We start from the raw sequence: 17,973 nt of genomic DNA, 5'->3' as shown, positions 1-17,973 counted from the left end.
AGCATACACTAAGCTGAGAAGACTCAATTCCATGGGCTCCTAAAAAGCTGGACAATGAATAAATGCATAATATCTTTGAGTAGATCTCACACCTCCTGGAGATCCAATTACCTCATCAATAACATGACTTCCCCGAACTAGAGAAATAGAGTTTATGAGCAGATGGGGTAAAAGGGCACTTCCAGAAGGGACATGTGCAAATACAGTTTGCCCAGTTAGAAAACATCACATTTACTGAATACAGTGTGGTGTCTTCAGTCAGTGCCTTCTAATACCAGACCGATCATAGTTTAATAAGCTGAGAGTTGACAGCGTTAACTAGCAAGGGAGTACAGAGAGAAGAAATATCACTGTCAACCTTTGCACACACTGAGATTCCTAACTGCATCACCATCTGCAGTATTCCAGACTGGAAACCTGGACCTTGTCCTTGATTCTTTATTTTTCCTTTATGCATTGCAGTCACCAAAAGCCTCAGAAATGTCTCCTGAATTCAGTCCCTTGCCTTCATCCTTCAAATCTAGCTGAAGTCCTCCCTGGCCAATGACAGCATTAATCCAGGTAATGGCAACCTAGATCTACACAGTCTAATATGACAACCACTGGCCACATGTGGCTATTCATTGTGTTTTTAAATTAAGGATTTAAATGTTCACCCAATTACAAACTGGTTTTAAATACTGGAAGGAAAAGAAAAAGAGCAAACAAACTTACAAGCCACACTTGCAATGTAGCTAGTCCAAAGGGGCGTGTGTGATTAAGTAAAATATATAATGAGCCAGGCGCAGTGGCTCATACCTATAATCCCAGCACTTTGGGAGGCCAAGGTGGGTGAATCACCTGAGGTCAGGAGTTCGAGACCAGCCTGGCCAACATGGAGAAACCCCATCTCTACAAAAATACAAAAATTAGCTGGGCATGGTGGTGCATGCCTGTAATCCCAGATACTTAGGAGGCTGAGGCAGGAGAATGGCTTGAAACCAGGAGTGAGCCGAGGTCACGCCACGGCACTCCAGCCTGGGTGACAGAGTGAGACTCTGTCTCAAAAAAAACAAAAATAAAATACACACTAGATTTCAAAGACTTAGTACCAAGAAAATAATGTAAAATACCTCATTAGTAATTTTAAAATATCGATTACATGTAGGGATGATAATATTCTGGATATTTATCTGGATATATTGTTTTAACTGTGTATTACTAAAATTAATTTCACCTGTTTCTTTTTACATTGTAGCTACTAAAAAATTTAAAATTACACATGGGATGTGTATTTCTTTGGGACACCACTATTTTACATTGTTCTAGGTCTCCGCCTCAGGCCATCTTCTTTCTCTCAAACGCTGCCTCTTGTCATACACCCCAAGCTTCTGCTATATGGACTCTTTGTCCTGGTAACAACATTCTCTTTCATGTCTCTTTGCGTTTATACATCCTATTGTGCCCATAATGTACTTTCTTCTCTCAGTTCTACAGGAAAAATTCCTAGTCATCCTTGTAGAAACAGTTCACTGTTCCATTCCCTCCTGAAGCTTTCCCACATCCTCCATGCTCCCCATACCCCACACCGTTTGGTCCCCATCTCCATGTCAGAACTGTAGCCATCTAGTTACATTTTTGTCCCTCAAGAATTTCTTAAACTCTTTTTCATGTCAGTATGTCAGATATAGTGAGCTCCAAGTTTCTCTTCAAATAAGCAGTATGTCAGTATGTTCAGCTCTTTTATTATTTAATTCTCCATTTTAAAGTTTAACTTCCTAGTTCTCTGTACTCCCTTGCCTCTAGTTTCAGTAAACAACTTTCCCGCCAGTTCTAATCAGTAGTTCACATGTGTTCCCCTGGTTACTTGCTTTGACCTGAGTCGCTCCTGGTCATCTGCTTTGATCTGAGTTACCCCTGGTCACCTGCTCTGACCTGTCCCATAAACGTCCTTCCCACCAAACGACCCACCCCGTCACTCTGGCTGGTACCTCTGCTCTCTTTAAAATAGCCAATCGGAATTAGCTTAGACTGTGTGGTCCAACCCTAGCCAACAGGGGAACGACACAGCAGTAGGTGCTACCTACATCAGAAATAAGAACCCCTTCTCCTCTCTTGTCCAGGTGTGCGCTTGCCATTGCTCCATCTGTGAGACGCATCCTTCTATAGAAGTAAATTGCCTTGCTGAGGAGGTTTATATTTGAGTGCTACTTCTTTTTTGGCACTGAAAATTTACATATAACAAGTACCTCCAACACTCAAGTGGAAGAGTGTTCAGAATGATCTGGGCAGCTTTTCTAAACTGCCCATGCATGGAGGGTTCCGCCCAGTATCTTTTAAAAGCTCCTCAGGTGGTTCATTATCAAAGAGCAACAGCTGAGATTTTTTGAACACTCACTGCTAGGCAAGCACTGAGAGCAGTTATTTAGGTGCACTCTCACCACATTTCCTCACTGAAGACTTGTCACCGCCCCACAGGAAGCAGGCACCACTTCCTGACTGGTTCAGAAGTGTGACCCTGGTTAAGAACCACTGCCTGGGCCGGGAGGAGTGACTCACACCTGTAATCCCAGCACTTGGGAGGCTGAGGCAGGTGGATCAAGAGGTCAGGCGTTCAAGACCAACCTGGCCAAGATGGTGAAACCCCTGTCTGTGCTAAAAATACAAAAAAATTAGCCAGGTGTGGTGGTGCGCGCCTGCAGTCCCAGCTACTCAGGAGGCTGAGGGTTGCAGTGAGCTGAGATTGTGCCACTGCACTCCAGCCTGGGCAGCGGTGTGACTCTGTCTCAAAAAAAAAAAAGAGAACCACTGCCTGGCACAGAGCAAGCATTCCAAACACATCTGTTGAGTGAATGGATACAGAGTTTGGGTAATTCTCACTGAAGGAAAATGAGGAGTTGTTTTAGGGATTGAAAAAGAAATGTGAGGCTGGGCGTGGTGGCTCATGCCTGTAATCCAAGCACTTTGGAGGCCAAGGTGGGCGGATCACCTGAGGTTGGGAGTTCAAGACCAGCCTGACCAACATGGTGAAACCCCGTCTTTAAAAAAAAAAAGAAAGAAAGAAAAAGAAATGTGGGTTAGTGAACTAAATTCCTGGATTATAAAAAGCAGAGGCAAACAGAAAAACGATGGCATTAACAGCCAAATCTAAAGCTGGTTCTTTTTACGCACCAGCCAAATAGAAAAACCTCTGATAAATCTGGTAAGAAGAAATTTTTAAAGGATGAACTTAGAGATAGGGGGATAAATAAAACAGTGAAATACACAATAGTGTGTTAAAAAATGCAAAAACTCCTAACAAAGTGGAAAACTTTTAAATTCTAAACTACCAATGTGGACACAAAAAAGCAAAAACCTTCATAATTGAGGAGGAAATAGAGAAAATTGTTGCCAAACCATCTTATCTATAAAAATCCTGGGTCTAAATGTTTTATAGGTAAATTCTTTCAAAAGACAGAAAAAGGTGAAAAGCAATCTGAATGTTTGTTTCTACAAGTTAAGGATAAGCATGACACCAAAACCTGTCCAAGAGAGCCCTTTCTCTCTGATGGCTATTTCACTTAATAACACAGATATAAAAAAATGATCAACTAGGCTGGATGTGGTGGCTCACACCTGTAATCCCAGCACTTTGGGAGGCCAAGGTGGGTGGATCACTTAATGTCAGGAGTTGGAGACCAGCCTGACCAACGTGGTGAAACCCCATCTCTATTAAATATCAAAACTAGCCAGACATGGTGGTACACACCTATAATCCCAGCTCTTGGGAGGCTGAGGAAGGAGAATCGCTTGAACCCAGGAGGCAGAGAGGTTGCAGTGAGCCGAGATCACACCATTGCACTCCAGCCTGGGCAACAAGAGCAAAACTCCATCTCAGAAACAAACAAACAAAAGAGATCCACTGTATTTTGAAAAACTTATGTACTGTAACCAAATGGGATTTTATCCCAGCATTATGTATAATAGTAAAAATTTTAGAAACAACCTAAATGTTCTATGAGAAATGGCTAAATTTTGGTACATTCATACAAAGCAATATAATAGTCATTAAAACTGATTTTAAACAACAACAAGAAAAGAATCCTCATAAAACTGATAGGAATTTTAAAATATGTTATAATTTAAAATGTTTAAGGGGAAAAACATGCATGAGAAAAGGAAATTCCTCAAAACAAATACAGAGGTCCTAAGGAAGAGGGATCATAAATGCCTTTTTTCTAGTAAAAAGCTTAGATTATTAAGCAATTAATACCTAGAATATAGAGAGCATTCCTGAAAATGAACCAAAAAAAAATCCAAAAATGGGCAAGGAACTTGAATAAACATTTTTCCAAAGAAGATATACAAAGATGCTCAAAATCACTAATTATTAGAGCAATGCAAATCAAAACTACAATGAGATATCACCTCACATATACTAGGATGGCTACTATCAAGAAAAAACAGAAAATAACAAGTGTTGGGGATGTGGAGAAACTGGAACCCTTTGTGCACTGTCGTTAGGAGTGCAAAAAGGTACAGCTGCTTTGGAAAACAGTATGGTGGTTCCTGAAAAAAATTAAACACAGAAGCCGAGCCCAGTGGCTCATGCCTTTGGGAGGCTGAGGTGGGCAGATCACCTGAGGTCAGGAGTTCAAGACCAGCCTGACAAACATGAAGAAACCCTGTCTCTACTAAAAATACAAAAAAAATTAGCTGGGCCTGGTGGCACATGCCTGTAATCCCAGCTACTTGGGAGGCTGAGGCAGGAGAATCACTTAAACCCAGGAAGTGGAGGTTGTGGTGAGCCAAGATCGTGCCATTGCTCCAGACTGGGCAACAAGAACAAAACTCCATCTCAAGGAAAAAAAAAAATTAAACATAGAATTACCATATGACACAGCAATTTCACTTCTGGGTATATAACCAAAAGAATTGAAAGCACAGTCTCAAAGAGATATTTGTACCCCCACATTTAATAGTTCAATACCTCATGTTCATGTTCAGTGCCATAGCAGCATTATTCACAATAGCTAAACATGGAAACAACCCAAGTGTCCAACAACGGATAAATGGATAAGCAAAATGGAATTGTATTTAGCCTTAGGAAAGCTTTTGTTTTAAAGTATTGTATTCAGCCTTTAAAAGAAAGGAAATTCTGATATATGCTATGACTTAGATGAATCTTGAAGACATTATAATAAGTGAAATAAGCCAGCCATGAAAAGATACATACTATATGATTCTGGCTAGATGTGATGGCTCACGCCTGTAATCCCAGCACTTTGGGAGGCCAAGGTGGGCAGATCGCAAGGTCAGGAGATCAAGACCATCCTGGCCAACATGGTGAAACTCCATCTCTACTAAAAATACAAAAATTGGCTAGGTGTGGGAATTGACTGGGCGTGGTGGCATGTGCCTAGGGTCCCAGCTGCTCGGGAGGCTGAGGCAGGGAATCACTTGAACCGGGGACGCAGAGGTTACAGCGAGCTGAGGTTGCACCACTGCACTCCAGCCTGGTGGCAGAGTGAGCCTCCATCTCAAAAAAAAAAAAAACAAAAAATACAGTGAAACCCCATCTCTACTAAAAATACAAAAAATTAGCCAGGCATGGTGGTGTGTGCCTGTAATCCCAGCTACTAGAGAGGCTGACGCAGGAGAATCATGTGAACCTAGGAGGTGGAGGTTGCAGTGAGCCAAGATTGTGCCATTGCACTCCAGTCCAGGCGACAGTGAGACTCCATCTCAAAAAAAAAAATAAATAAAATAAAATAGAAATTTTAAAAATAAATTAAAGTAATAAAACACAGAAGAGTAAGGAAAATCATCTTATTTTTGAAACAGTTCTTAGGGGAACAGGTTTTGACATCCTAAAGACAAATTTTCTTAAAATTGTTCAGTGTGAATCATGTTTCATGCAATCATTTTATCAGAAAATAAAATGGGGTCATTATGACTGGAAAATATAATTTGTGCTACATTAGGAGCAGAAAGCATAAAATTGATGCTTGGGCTTAAGTGGTTATGAATGTTCATGTTACCTCATGTTTGGTCTGGGCAAGGGGTTGAAGGGAGGAGTCAAATTGCCATATTCTACAGGAGCTCAAGGCTGGGACAGAGAAGGCTGGGTAAACGCACCACTCCATTCCATGTAAGAACAGTACTATAATAGGTGTACACAGGTGCTACAGGCACGCACAGGAGGGGTACCTAACCTTACCCAGGGGAAGGTGCAATCTGAGCTGAGGTTTTTTTTTTTGACCACCTCTTGTCAGCTCAGGCCGAAGCTGAGAAGGGGAACCTCTGGACAGAGGGAGCTCAGATATCCTTGACCACAAACATCCTGACCTGATTTAGCAAGTGGCCTGGCTTCCCCTGGTGGCCTAGGAGCATCCTGCCTGAGTTCGGGTGACCTAAGCCCAGTTTTGCTGGGTCTGTTCACCCTGATGATCTAACTACAGAGGTTTTGGGATCTGGAGTCAACAGAGACCAGGCCCTGACCCCTCCTCCCCATTTCCTCTCTATCAAGGAAATATCTTCTCTAACACGAAGAGATCTGGTCTCCATATGTAGCATCTTTCTTATAAAATGTCCCTCATTTCTCTCTTCTTTCTGTTTTATTTATTTATTTATTTTTTGAGATGGGATCTCTCTTTGCTGCCCAGGCTGGAGTGCAGTGGTGCAATTGTAGCTCACTGTAGCCTCAAACTCCTAAGCTTAAGTGATCCTCCCACCTCAGCCTCCCAAGTAGCTGGGACTATAGGTGTGTGTGCCACCACACCCGGCTTAAAACTTCCCTCATTTCTTACTGTTCTGGTGACTTCAAGAATGGCAAATGCCTTTTTCGTTTCCTAACTAAAAATGTAGTACACATGTGATGAAGAAAAGGCAAGCTGGTGGGGTGGCTCACACCTGTAATCCCAGCACTTTGGGAGGCCAAGGCAGGTGGATCACTTGAGGTCAGAACTTCGAGACCAGTGAAACCCCATCTCTAGTAAAAATACAAAAAATTAGCTAGGTGTGGTGGCACATACCTGTAATCCCAGCTACTCGGGAGGCTGAGGCAGGAGAATCGCTTGAAGCAGGGAGTCAGAGGTTGCAGTGAGCTGAGATCGCACCACTGCACTCCAGCCTGGTGATAGAACAAGACTCCATCTCTCTTGTTTTTGTTTTTTGTTTGTTTGTTTTAGAACAAAGTAGACACTTGGTATTCAATTTTTTTTTTTTTTTTTTTTTTAAAGAGACAGGGTTTCACCATGTTGGCAGGCTAGTCTCGAACTCCTAACCTCAGGTGATCCGCCTGCCTTGGCCTTCCAAAGTGCTGAGATTACAGCGTGAGCCACCCCACCTGGCCGACTCCATCTCAAGAAAAATAAAAGGCAAATGAAAATGCGTAATGTTTACATAGATACAGCTACTAATGATCCTATAGATACATAGCTATATCTACATAAACATTCTAAATGGCTATCCTGGCTCCTCCCTCTCTGCGTCCAGTCCCATCTCGCTTCAGGTGGAGCCAGTTCAGGTATCTGTTAACTATGCTCAGGGGAAAGGTCTCACTCATCAAGACACCTCTCCAAAGGAACTATATTATCAAATGTAATATCAACCTTTTTCTCCTAGGATTCATCATTCATGGCAATCTTTAAATCTAAGAAGTTGTATTAGTTCCCTGCCCAAAATCATCAGCTCAAGCTACACTGGCCTCTTTGCTGCTCCTTGAATATATCAGACACACATCCTGCTGCTAAGACTGTTCCCTCTGCCCAGAGCATTCTTCTCTTAGACATCAACTGCCTCATCTCCTTCAAGTCCACTCAGATGTCACCATCTCAATAAGGATAAGGCTTGCCCTGACCACATCATTTTAAATTGCACCCCTACCAGAAGGCCCCCACCTCCCCACTCAATCCCCCTAACGTTTCTCTACCTTTTTTCCCTCTTGAGATACTACTGCCTCCTAGGATACCATACAATTTACTTATTTACTGAATTCTTCTGTCTGCTCTCTGTAGAATGTAAGCTCCTTGAGAGCAGAGTCCTTTCTCATTTTGTTCACTAAAGTATCCCAACTGCCTAGAAAAGTGCCTGACACATCATAGGGCTCAATGACTATCAAGTGAATGAGTAGATGAATGAATGATGAATGGATGAATGAGTTATAAGGCCAAAAAGAAAAAAGTCCAAACTCCATCCATTCTCCTCTACCCACTGCCAGCAGCCCACAGCCGATGTTACACAAAACAATGCTTTAATGAACATGCAACCATCTTCTTGCCTCCCAACTCCCCTGACCCACCAAGTCAATCAGCTCTACCCTCTCCCCTTTTGTTTTGTTTTGTTTTGTTTTTTTTTTGAGATGGAGTCTCACTCTGTTGCCCAGGCTGGAGTGCAATGACCAGATCTCGGTTCACTGCAACCTCTGCCTCCCAGATTCAAGAGATTCTCCAGCCTCAGCCTCCCAAGTAGGCATTACAGGCGACTGTCATCATGGTCAGCTAATTTTTGTATTTTTAGTAGAGACAGGTTTTCACCATGTTGGCCAGGCTGGTCTCGAACTCCTGACCTCAACTGATCTGCCTGGCTCGGCCTCCCAAATTGCTGGGATTACAGTCCCCTTTTGTTTTCACCTGCTTAGTTTCTGCTCCTATTCAAAGGTGACAACTCCACTGACTCCTTCCCACTGGCAGAATGTCCTGGCTCCGCTCTTAACTCTCAGCAGCCTCTGGACCTCCTCAACAACACTTGGCACGAGCTCTTGTCCTCTACTTGTGCAGGAGACTGTCTGCTCCCACTAAATTAACTTTCCAGTTAAACAGTCACGGGACTCATTATTCATCTTTGTATTCCCCTGAGGGCGATGCTTAGAGAAGGGGAATCACTGCTAAAGGGAAATTTCTGCCTGAAAAGCCCCATTTAGGACCAGTGTTTGTTCTGTCCTTCATCTCTGGTTATCATCTGCACCCTGAGTTAAATAACCCAGGTGGACATCAGGCCATTCCATGAGAAAGCAACTGAGCCAGAGTGCTCAGGGAACATACTTTGAAAAGTAAAGTTTAGAGTGGTCCTTAAAATTCACTGCTCAGACATGAATCTGCTTTTGCCACTAAAAAGGTATCCTCCCACTATGGAAAAGACCAGAATCCCTGATGAGGTGTTAAGTCATCTAATTCTCACAGCCTATGGAAGACACTGTATATGTAAAGGAGATAATAATCATGATATGCTCTGGCTCTCCTCAAATCAAATAACTGTCTTGTTTTAGTAATGCAAGGTGTCTTACTCCTTAAGGCTCATCCCTGTAAAACAGAAACATATAATAAGAAATTTATATATAAAGGGAGCCCAGTGTGGTGGTAGCTCACGCCTGTCATCCCAAAACTTTGGGACGCTGAAGCGAGCAGATCATTTGAGCTCAGGAGTTCAAGACCAGCCTGGTGAAACCCCATCTTTACAAAAAATACAAAAATTAGGCCAGGCGTGGTGGCTCACAACTGTAATCCCAGCACTTTGGGAAGCCGAGGTGGGCAGATCACTTGAGGTCAGGAGTTGGGGACCAGCCTGTCCAACATGGTAAAACTCTGACTCTACTAAAATACAAAAAAATTAGCCGGGTGTCGTGGGTGTGCCTATAATCCCAGTTACTAGGGAGGCTGAGGTAGGAGAATCACTTGAACCCAGGAGGTGGAGGTTGCAGTGAGCTGAGATCATGCCACTGCACTTCAGCATGGACAACAGAATGAGACTGTCTCAAAAAATAAAATAGAATAAACAAAAAATACAAAAATTAGCTGGGAATGGTGGTGTGTACCTGTAGTCCCAGCTATTCAGGAGGCTGAGGCAGGAGACTGCTTGAGCCCAGGTGGCAGAGGTTGCAGTGTGCCAAGATCATGCCACTGTACTCCAGCCTGGGTGACAAAGAGAGACCTTATCTTAAAAACAAAAACAAAAAACCATGATGTATAGTATGCTTAATTTACTGTAAAGTGCTTTTAAAGAACACTAAGTTGGTAGTTTTTTTTGTTTGTTTGTTTTTGTTTTTTGAGACAGAGTCTCAAATTCCTGAGCTCAAACAATCCTATTGCCTCAGCTTCCCAAAGTGCTGGAATTACAGGTGTGAGCCACTGTACCTAGCAACCTGGTATTTTTATTTGGATTGATCTTGATGTCTCACACACCTAGCAACTACAATCGGTCATTTTTCCTTAATCCTAAAGGGTGTAGATTCAAATATTCAGATACCATCTGGATCTTGATGTATTTTCACCAATATGTAAATCAACGTAAATCAACCTTAGAGTTGTGATGCTTCTAGAAAATGGCCCCTTCTGCCACAAGAATAAATGGGTTCCCGAATCAGCCTCATATTAATTAAGGTGAAGGCTGGACTTCTGGGGGGTGGTGGTGTGCTCAATTATATTTTTGTTAAAGCAGAAAAGGACACAAAAAGCTCTGGGAGAATCAGCCCTGGTTTTGGTTTTTATTTTGTTTTGTTTTTGCCTCCTTGCTCAAGAAAGCCCATCTCCAGCTTCTTCCTAGACATGTTCTGACCAGGCTTCTACAGCCCCTTACGGACTCTCTAAGGGCCCTGAGTCAGAAGCTGGGGCTCCTCTCTCCTCACTCGCCGACAGTCACTTCCTCCTCTACAGTGTTCATCCTGTCACCCCACTCTCTCCATTCCATATTGCTGAGTTCAAAAAACTGGTGTAGCACTCCGGATTCTTAAAACAGATACTTCCTAACGCATCCAATCTCAATTCCTCTCACAAGATCGCACCACACTGGCCCCTTGGACCCCACAGCGCAGCCTCCCCCTTGTGAATCCCGTTCCCCGAAGATTGGGGTTTTGCAAGGCTAGGAGGCTACGAGGGGGCGATCCAGCCAAGCAAGGGAGCTGCCAGGCGGAGAACAATGACTGCTCCAAACACCCCCGGGGATGGGATGGATGGATGGGATGCCCAGGCAGTTAGGAACGCGTTGCTCACCTGGGGCGCGGCCGTCGGAGGCCTCGGGGCCATTCCTGCCTCGCCAGGGCCCGGCTCCAGGGCAGGAGCTGGGGAGAGAGGACAGGGCCCACTCAAGCGGCTGCAACACCAACCCCACCCCACCCCACCCCGCCCCGCCTCCGCCCCTAAGCCACATCTCTAGCGGAGACGCAGGCGAGGACCTCGGACCCCGCCTGGGCCTGCCGCTCCCCATTCCCGAAACGAAAGGCGCGGCGGCCTCCCGGACACCCCCCTCCGGCCACGCCCAGTCCCCTTCGCAGGGTGGTGGGCGAGGCCCGGCTGACACCCGCCAAACCCAGGAGGGGTGCCGCCCCGACCCGCGCACTCGGAATCACCGCCTCTCAGGGGGGTTCCGGATTTCACGACCTCCGGCCCACCCAAAGCCTTGGGACAGCTCCTCCCGCCCCCGCCGCAGGCTCGGTTATCTCCAAATCTGATCTGCGGAGGAGCTGCCCGAAGGGGCCTCAGCCGCACCGGGACCGGACAATGGCCGCAGCGGCAGGGCAAAGCCGGAAGTGCGCCTGCGCACGCGGTACCTCGCTCCCGCAATCCCGAGGCCACCCCGGGCGCGCGAACTACACTTCCCAGAGGCCCCCGCGCGCGCCCCCGCAGAGGCGGCCTTCGAAGGCGCGTTAGGGACCCCTGCGAAGGCCGAGCGAGGCGGCCGGTGAGGCTGGAGTGTGCGTGTGTCCATGTATTCCACAAACACTCCTCTGTGCAATGGGCTTGTTGCCAGCCGGGGAAGTGGGAAAGACCCTGCTTTCGGGGAGCGAGCGTGTGACCCCTTGGACAAGGCAGACTATAAAAACGCAAACATATCCACAAGATAATGGTCCTGACTTTGGCTGTAAGAGTGACACAGCAAGGGAGTGAGGCTGCGTCAGAGGGCGGGCACTTGCATCTTCATCAAAAGGTAATTTCCATTTCTCATTTCAGAGAAAAGAGAAACTTCGAATAAATCCGTGGCCTGCTGAACAGTGTGCAAAGGCAGACTGCGCTACTGCCGCGTTTTTCATTATTTGGCAGCCCCTTGTGCAGGATTTTGTGTTTAGGACAAGCCAACAGTGATGGAAATTTTCAACACAAAGATAGGTCAACTTTTAGATACAGCTATTAGGTTTATGTAATTATGTCTTATATATGACAGATATTCAGTCTACATTTCCTAGATTTCGGTTTGATTTCTTAACATTAGAGCATTGCATACCAACATGGTAGAAAATGACTGCAACAAAATGTTCCTGATGTCACACTGCTTTATCAAAGGTATGAACATTCAAAAATAAATGCTTTATGCCGGGTGTGGTGGCTCATGCCTGTAATCCCAGCACTTTGGGAGGCTGAGGAGAGAGGAGCCCAGGAGTTAAAGACCAGCTTGGGCAACATGGCAAAACCCTGTCTCTACAAAAAATACAAACATTAACTGGTTGCAGTAGCGGGCACCTGTGGTCGCAGCTACCTGGGGGGCTGAGGTGGGAGGATCGTTTGAACCCGGAGCAGGGGTTGAGGTGGGATGTGATTGCACTGCAGCACTCCAGCCTAGGTGACAAAGCAAGAATCTGTCTCAAAAAAATAAATATAAAAATTAATTAATGCTTTCTATCACTGCCCTGTAGTCTGGGAGGCCTCTCTGAGGCAAGTGACTTAGTAGTTGTGACTTAAGAAGGCAACTGTGGGCCTGGCATGGTGGCTCATGCCTGTAATCCTAGCACTTTGGGAGGCCGAGGTGGTGGATCACCTGAGGTCAGGAGTTCGAGACCAGGGTGGCCAACATGGAGAAACCCCGTCTCTACTAAAAATACAAAAATTAGCCCGGTGTGGTGGCCTGCTCCTGTAGTCACAGCTACTTGGGAGGCTGTAGCAGGAAAATCGCTTGAACGTGGTAGGCAGAGGTTGCAATGAGCTGAGATCACACTACTGCATTCCAGCCTGGGAGACAGATGGAGACTCTGTCTCAAAAAATGAAAAAAAAAAAAAAAAAAAAAAGCAACTGCAGGTGCATAAGGGGGAAAGAATTACAAGCTGAAGGAACTGGAGGTGAAAAAGCTCTCAGATGGGAACAAGATTGGTGTGCTTAGAAACAGATGCCTAATGTATCTTAGCAGAGTGAGGGATAAGAGAGTGAGCAGAGCAGTGGTAGGAAGGTAGACTGGTGTTTGATGGAGCAAGGCTTTGGAGGTTGTGATGAGGGGTATAGATTTTACTCTGAGTGTGATGAGAGCCATTGGCTTAGTAACATCAGTAGAGTCACTTATTACTATGAGAGAATAAGAGGAATTTTTCCTGTTGTCTCAGAATAGGTAACCAGGACTCAGAGTGAGTTGAGGATTAAGTTCTGCATTCTAAGGAAAGATGAAAACATTTGGGGTGAGAAATTCTCAGGTCTTATCAAAGAGGGCTAGGTGCTGAACTCTGAATTTGCCCTGTTACTATTAACCATTGCCTCAATCCCACCCCTCTTTCCCAGGCTATATAAGAGTATGATCAGAAAGAAAAGGAAAAATCCCTACCCAGGCACAGTGGGTCACACTTGTAATTCCAACACTTTGGGAGGCTGAGGAGGGAGGATCACTTGAGCCCAGGAGTTCCAGACCATCCTGGGCAACATAGCAAGACCTTGTTTCTACAAAAAAAAAAAAAAAAAAAAAAAAAAAAAAAAAAAACCCAGGCATGGTAGCATGCCCATAGTCCCCAGCTACTAGGGAGGCTGAGGTGGGAGGATCAGCTTGAGCTAGGGGAGGTTGAGGATGCAGTGAGCTGAGATCGTGCCACTGCCCTCCAGCCTGGGTGACAGAGCAAGACCCTCTCTCAAAAGAAAGAAAAGAATTCCTTGGAAGAGCAAGCCTTCCACCTAGTGCAGAAGGCAGTGTTCACTCCCACTCCCACCTGCAAGATGAATGTGAGAAAGGGAGGCACTCAAACATTGAGCCTAACTAGGAGAGGGGGAGGTTTTAAAAACTGCCCTATTACCTCTCAGAGAAAGGGAAAGAGAACAATGCTGTTCGTAAGGAAAGCAACCTGAATTTCCGCTGTTTGTGTAGAAAGTGGATGTACTAGAAAATAATTGGGCTTTAGCCCCCGGGGGAGAGGTGTGCAGTTCACAACAGTAAGAGGCTGCGGAATTAATGGGGTGTGAGAGGAGTTCATACCCAGTTGGAGATGGAAGAAAGCTGAAGCAGAGGTGGGTCTTCCAAGTCAGGTATCTATTGGTTTCCCCTAAGGAACTCACCAGATGCACTTCTGCTTCTGGGAGTGTGGCTCAGCAACTTTAATGCTGGATAAAATATTTTAAAAATCTTTTAAAATGTATTGATGGCTAGAAAATTGGTAAGGAATACAGAAAGGCCAAAAACAAAACAAAATGAATAACTTAGAGTAGTAGGCAGAACACAGAACACTAGCTTTCATCTGGGAATCATTTGCCAAATGAGGCAAACTTGAGCTTTTTCTTTTTTTTATTTTTCTTCAGTCTCTGTAGAGACTGTCAAAAATTAAATTGCCAATGCCGAGTATATTTCAAGTCATTATGGCAGCGTATTCAGAAAAGTTTTCAATTAGCAATAATTGTGCCTCAGATAAACCTCACTGGTTACGATACTGCCACTGCATGAAGCTAAGAGCTTTGTTTTTCATAGTCCTGTAGGCTTGAGAGCCAGGTGACAAAACCCAGACCCCACACAAAGTAGAGTATCTAATAGGAGACACTCCCTACGCTGCAATAAAAATTGGAACTCCATGGATGAATACTCCCATGGTAGAGACTGCAAGGTAAATTACCTTTTTCAGACTTTAACAATGAGTAGGGGGGCTAGTCGGGGTGGATGTCTTCCCTGAGAATTTGTAACCACAAGCTGGTTCCTGTGTGGAATTACAGCCTGTATTCACAGTCCCTGAGTGGTCCAAAAACCTGCAAGCTGAGAATGTAGTTTAAATTGGTTCTTGGCTAACAGTGCTTCCAGGCATCTGGAAGAATCAAACATAAATCCAGTCTGGGAGAACTTACCTTCAGTTCAGGCTTCAAAGGACTTCCCCACATATAATCCCAAAAAATAGGAGCTCATACTCATGAATCACAAACACAAAGCACATATAGAAAACATGGAACCATGAAGGACAGGGAAAAAATAGTATAATATTTATAACAACCTCAAATATACAGAGTTGTCTGACACAAAATGTATAATACTATGTCTAATATGTTTCAAAAATCTATTTCAATAAACTAAATTTATTCATATGTCCATATGAATAGACCAAACTTTATTCATATGGACATATTAATAAAGAACAAGACTCTAAAATCTTAAGAATCAAATAGAATGTTAAAAATGAAAATCTTTAAGTTAAAAATGTAATGCACAAGGTTAACAATAGATTAGATGCAGCCGAAGAGAAAATTAGTGAATAGAAGGTCAATCTAGGAAATTATCCACAAATAGGCAGAGATGAAAAAAACTTAAAAAAAAAAAAAAAAAAAAAGCAGAGAGCTGTAACACATCTAATCTGGATTCCAGAAGAAGAAAAGAAAAGAATTGAGGCAATATTTGAAAAGATAAAGGCTGAAAATTTCCAGAATTGAAAAAAGATATAAATTTAAAGATTCTGGAATCCTGACACTCCAAGCCAGATAAATAAAAATAAATTTACACTGACACACCTCCTAGTGAAACTTTAGAACACCCAAGAAGATCTTTAAAAACCTAGAGAGGGCTAGGCACAGTGGGTCACGCCTGTAATCCCAGCACTTTGAGGGGCTGAGGCGGACGGATCATGAGGTCAGGAAATTGAGACCATCCTGGCTAACATGGTGAAACCCTGTCTCTGCTAAAAATACGAAAAATTATCCAGGTGTGGTGGCACGCTCCTGTAGTCCCAGCTACTCAGGAGGCTGAGGCAGGAGAATTGCTTGAACCCGAGAGGCAGAGGTGCTGTGATGAGCCGAGATCGCGCCATTGCACTCCAGCCTGGGTAACAAGAGCTAAACTCCATCTCAAAAAAAAAACAAAAAAAAACTAAAATCCAAGTCAACAGAAAAAAATCAAGGTGCTGCTGATGAGAGATTAAAGGTTCTAAGGTTATTATATTGTTTTGGAGGATAAAGAGGGACTTCAGTAGGCTGACTATATGTCACAAAGGTCCCTATGGCCTCTTGGTCTCTTACTTTCTCTGAATGTCAGCATTTGTTTCTCTTCCTCCTTTTTGAAGAACTCATAGCCAGTCAACTGAACTTTTTTCCTACCAGGGCTCTTGATTCCTTTATCACCACGTTATGCTGAAACTGCCCTACAAAATCCAATATCGTGTCAGCTGAAAATTGCTGGGAAAATTAGCCTATTGACAGTTTTTTTGGGTTATTGTTGTTTTTGAGATGGAGTCTCGCTCTGTTGCCCAGGCTGGAGTGCAATGGCACGATCTCTGCTCCCTGTATCTTGGGCCTCCCGGGTTCTGCCTCCCGGGTTCAAGCGATTCTTCTCTGGAGTAGCTGGGATTACAGGCGCCTGACACCATGCCTGGCTAATTTTCATATTTTTAATAGAGATGGGGTTTCACCATCTTGGTCAGGCTGGTCTCGAGCTCCTGACCTCAGGTGATCCACCCGCCTCTGCCTCCCAAAATGCTGGGATTACAGGCGTGAGCCACCGCGCCTAGCGCCTGTTGACAGTTTTTTGACCCACTTTTCCAACCCACTTCACTTCACCTCCAGTCTTAGAGACAGATGTTCCTTTGCTGATTTGGAGAAAAGCGCTCTCTCTGGGGATCCTTGGTCCCCAATCCCTTCTAATCTATCATCTGTATTTCTTTTACATACATTTCTTCCCATACTTTGTTCTTTCTTTTGGCTGTTTTCATCGGATTTATAACCATGCTTAAATCTCTCCCTTCTGAAAGAGAGAAAGGAAGAGAGACAGAGACACAGAGAGAGACAGACAGAGAGAGAGATTATTTCTTGTCCCCAGATATCTCTCAGCTGCCGTTCTTCTTTACCCCTACCCATTTCATCTGAATTTCTAGAAAAAGTATACCATCTTGTATGGTGTAATTCTAGAAAAAGTATACCAGCATGCCTTGTTTGACTGTAGTTTGGCTTCTACCTTCACCTTACTCTGATACTGATTTTGTCAACTTGATCAGTGATAGCTAGTTGATGACTTGAATGGATATCAGGCAGATTTTATCTTACGCTATCTGGCACTTATCTCCCCAAAACTCTTTCCTCTATTGGCTACTCTGGAGCTCCTAGAATTTCTCTACATCCCACCTTTCTTCCTACTCCACCTATTTCCTTTCTTTTTCTTTTTCTGAGATGGAGTTTTGCTCTGTTCACCCAGTCTGAAGTGCAATGGTGCAATCCTGGCTCACTGGAACCTCCGCCTCCCAGGTTCAAGCGATTCTCCCACCTCAGTCCCCTGAGTAGCTGGGATTACAGGCGCCCACCACCATGCCCAGCTAATTTTTTTTATTTTTAGTAGGGACAGGTTTTCACCATGTTACCAGGCTGGTCTGAACTCCTGACCTCAGGCAGTCCACCCGTCTTGGCCTCCCAAAGTGCTGGGATTACAGGCATGAGCCACCATGGCCTGTCATTCCTTTACTTTCTTAATAAACTGCTTTTGCTTTGCACTGCGGACCTCGCCCTAAATTCGTTCTTGTGAGAGAGCCAAGAACCCCTTCTTGGGGTCTGGATAGGGACTGCTTTCTATAACAGTAGTGCTACTGAGGTTCATCCATGTTGCAGCACGTATCAGTAATGCATTCCTTTGTACTGCTGAATAATATTTGATTATATGGCTATATCACATTCTGTCTGTCTAGTCATTCATCAGTTGGTGGGCATTTGGTTTGTTTACACTTTTGGCTTTATTGTATTCACAACAGCAATACTGCTATGAATATATTTTTTCTTTTTTTGTGAATATTTTTGTATACATTTTTATGTGGACATATGTTTTCATTTCTCTTGGGTATATACTGAGAAGTGGAATCACTGGATATTTGGTAACTTTAT

General features: G+C 44.1%; 1 protein-coding gene and 1 non-coding gene across 6 annotated transcripts in view; both read right to left on the bottom strand.

Annotated features, from left to right (window-relative positions):
* The window catches only part of ZFP90 (ZFP90 zinc finger protein), a 110,021-nt gene that overhangs the window by 12,571 nt on the left and 79,477 nt on the right, over positions 1-17,973 (bottom strand). The window contains exons 1-2 of one of the 5 annotated variants that reach the window (XM_012437362.3): positions 11,345-11,466; positions 10,947-11,014 (exon numbers count right to left, since the gene is read on the bottom strand). The exons of 1 other annotated variant lie outside the window; for it this stretch is intronic. In XM_012437362.3, the coding sequence (XP_012292785.2) occupies positions 10,947-10,979 (33 nt within the window). In that variant the 5' untranslated portion in view covers positions 10,980-11,014; positions 11,345-11,466. Of the gene's footprint in view, positions 1-3,727; positions 4,009-9,772; positions 10,754-10,946; positions 11,015-11,292; positions 11,318-11,344; positions 11,467-17,973 lie in introns of those variants that run through there. 3 more of the 5 variants (XM_012437361.3, XM_064383223.1, XM_064383222.1) reach the window with 3 other exon arrangements.
* Positions 14,437-14,582, bottom strand: LOC135277339 (U4 spliceosomal RNA). The gene has a single exon (XR_010344953.1). It is a non-coding gene; the product is annotated as a U4 spliceosomal RNA (small nuclear RNA).

Source organism: Aotus nancymaae, unplaced genomic scaffold (assembly GCF_030222135.1).
Source record: "Aotus nancymaae isolate 86718 unplaced genomic scaffold, 86718_ANA_hifiasm-v0.15.2.pri h1tg000030l, whole genome shotgun sequence".
Taxonomy (NCBI): Eukaryota; Metazoa; Chordata; class Mammalia; order Primates; family Aotidae; genus Aotus; species Aotus nancymaae.
This window is presented reverse-complemented; position numbering and strand designations above follow the sequence as displayed.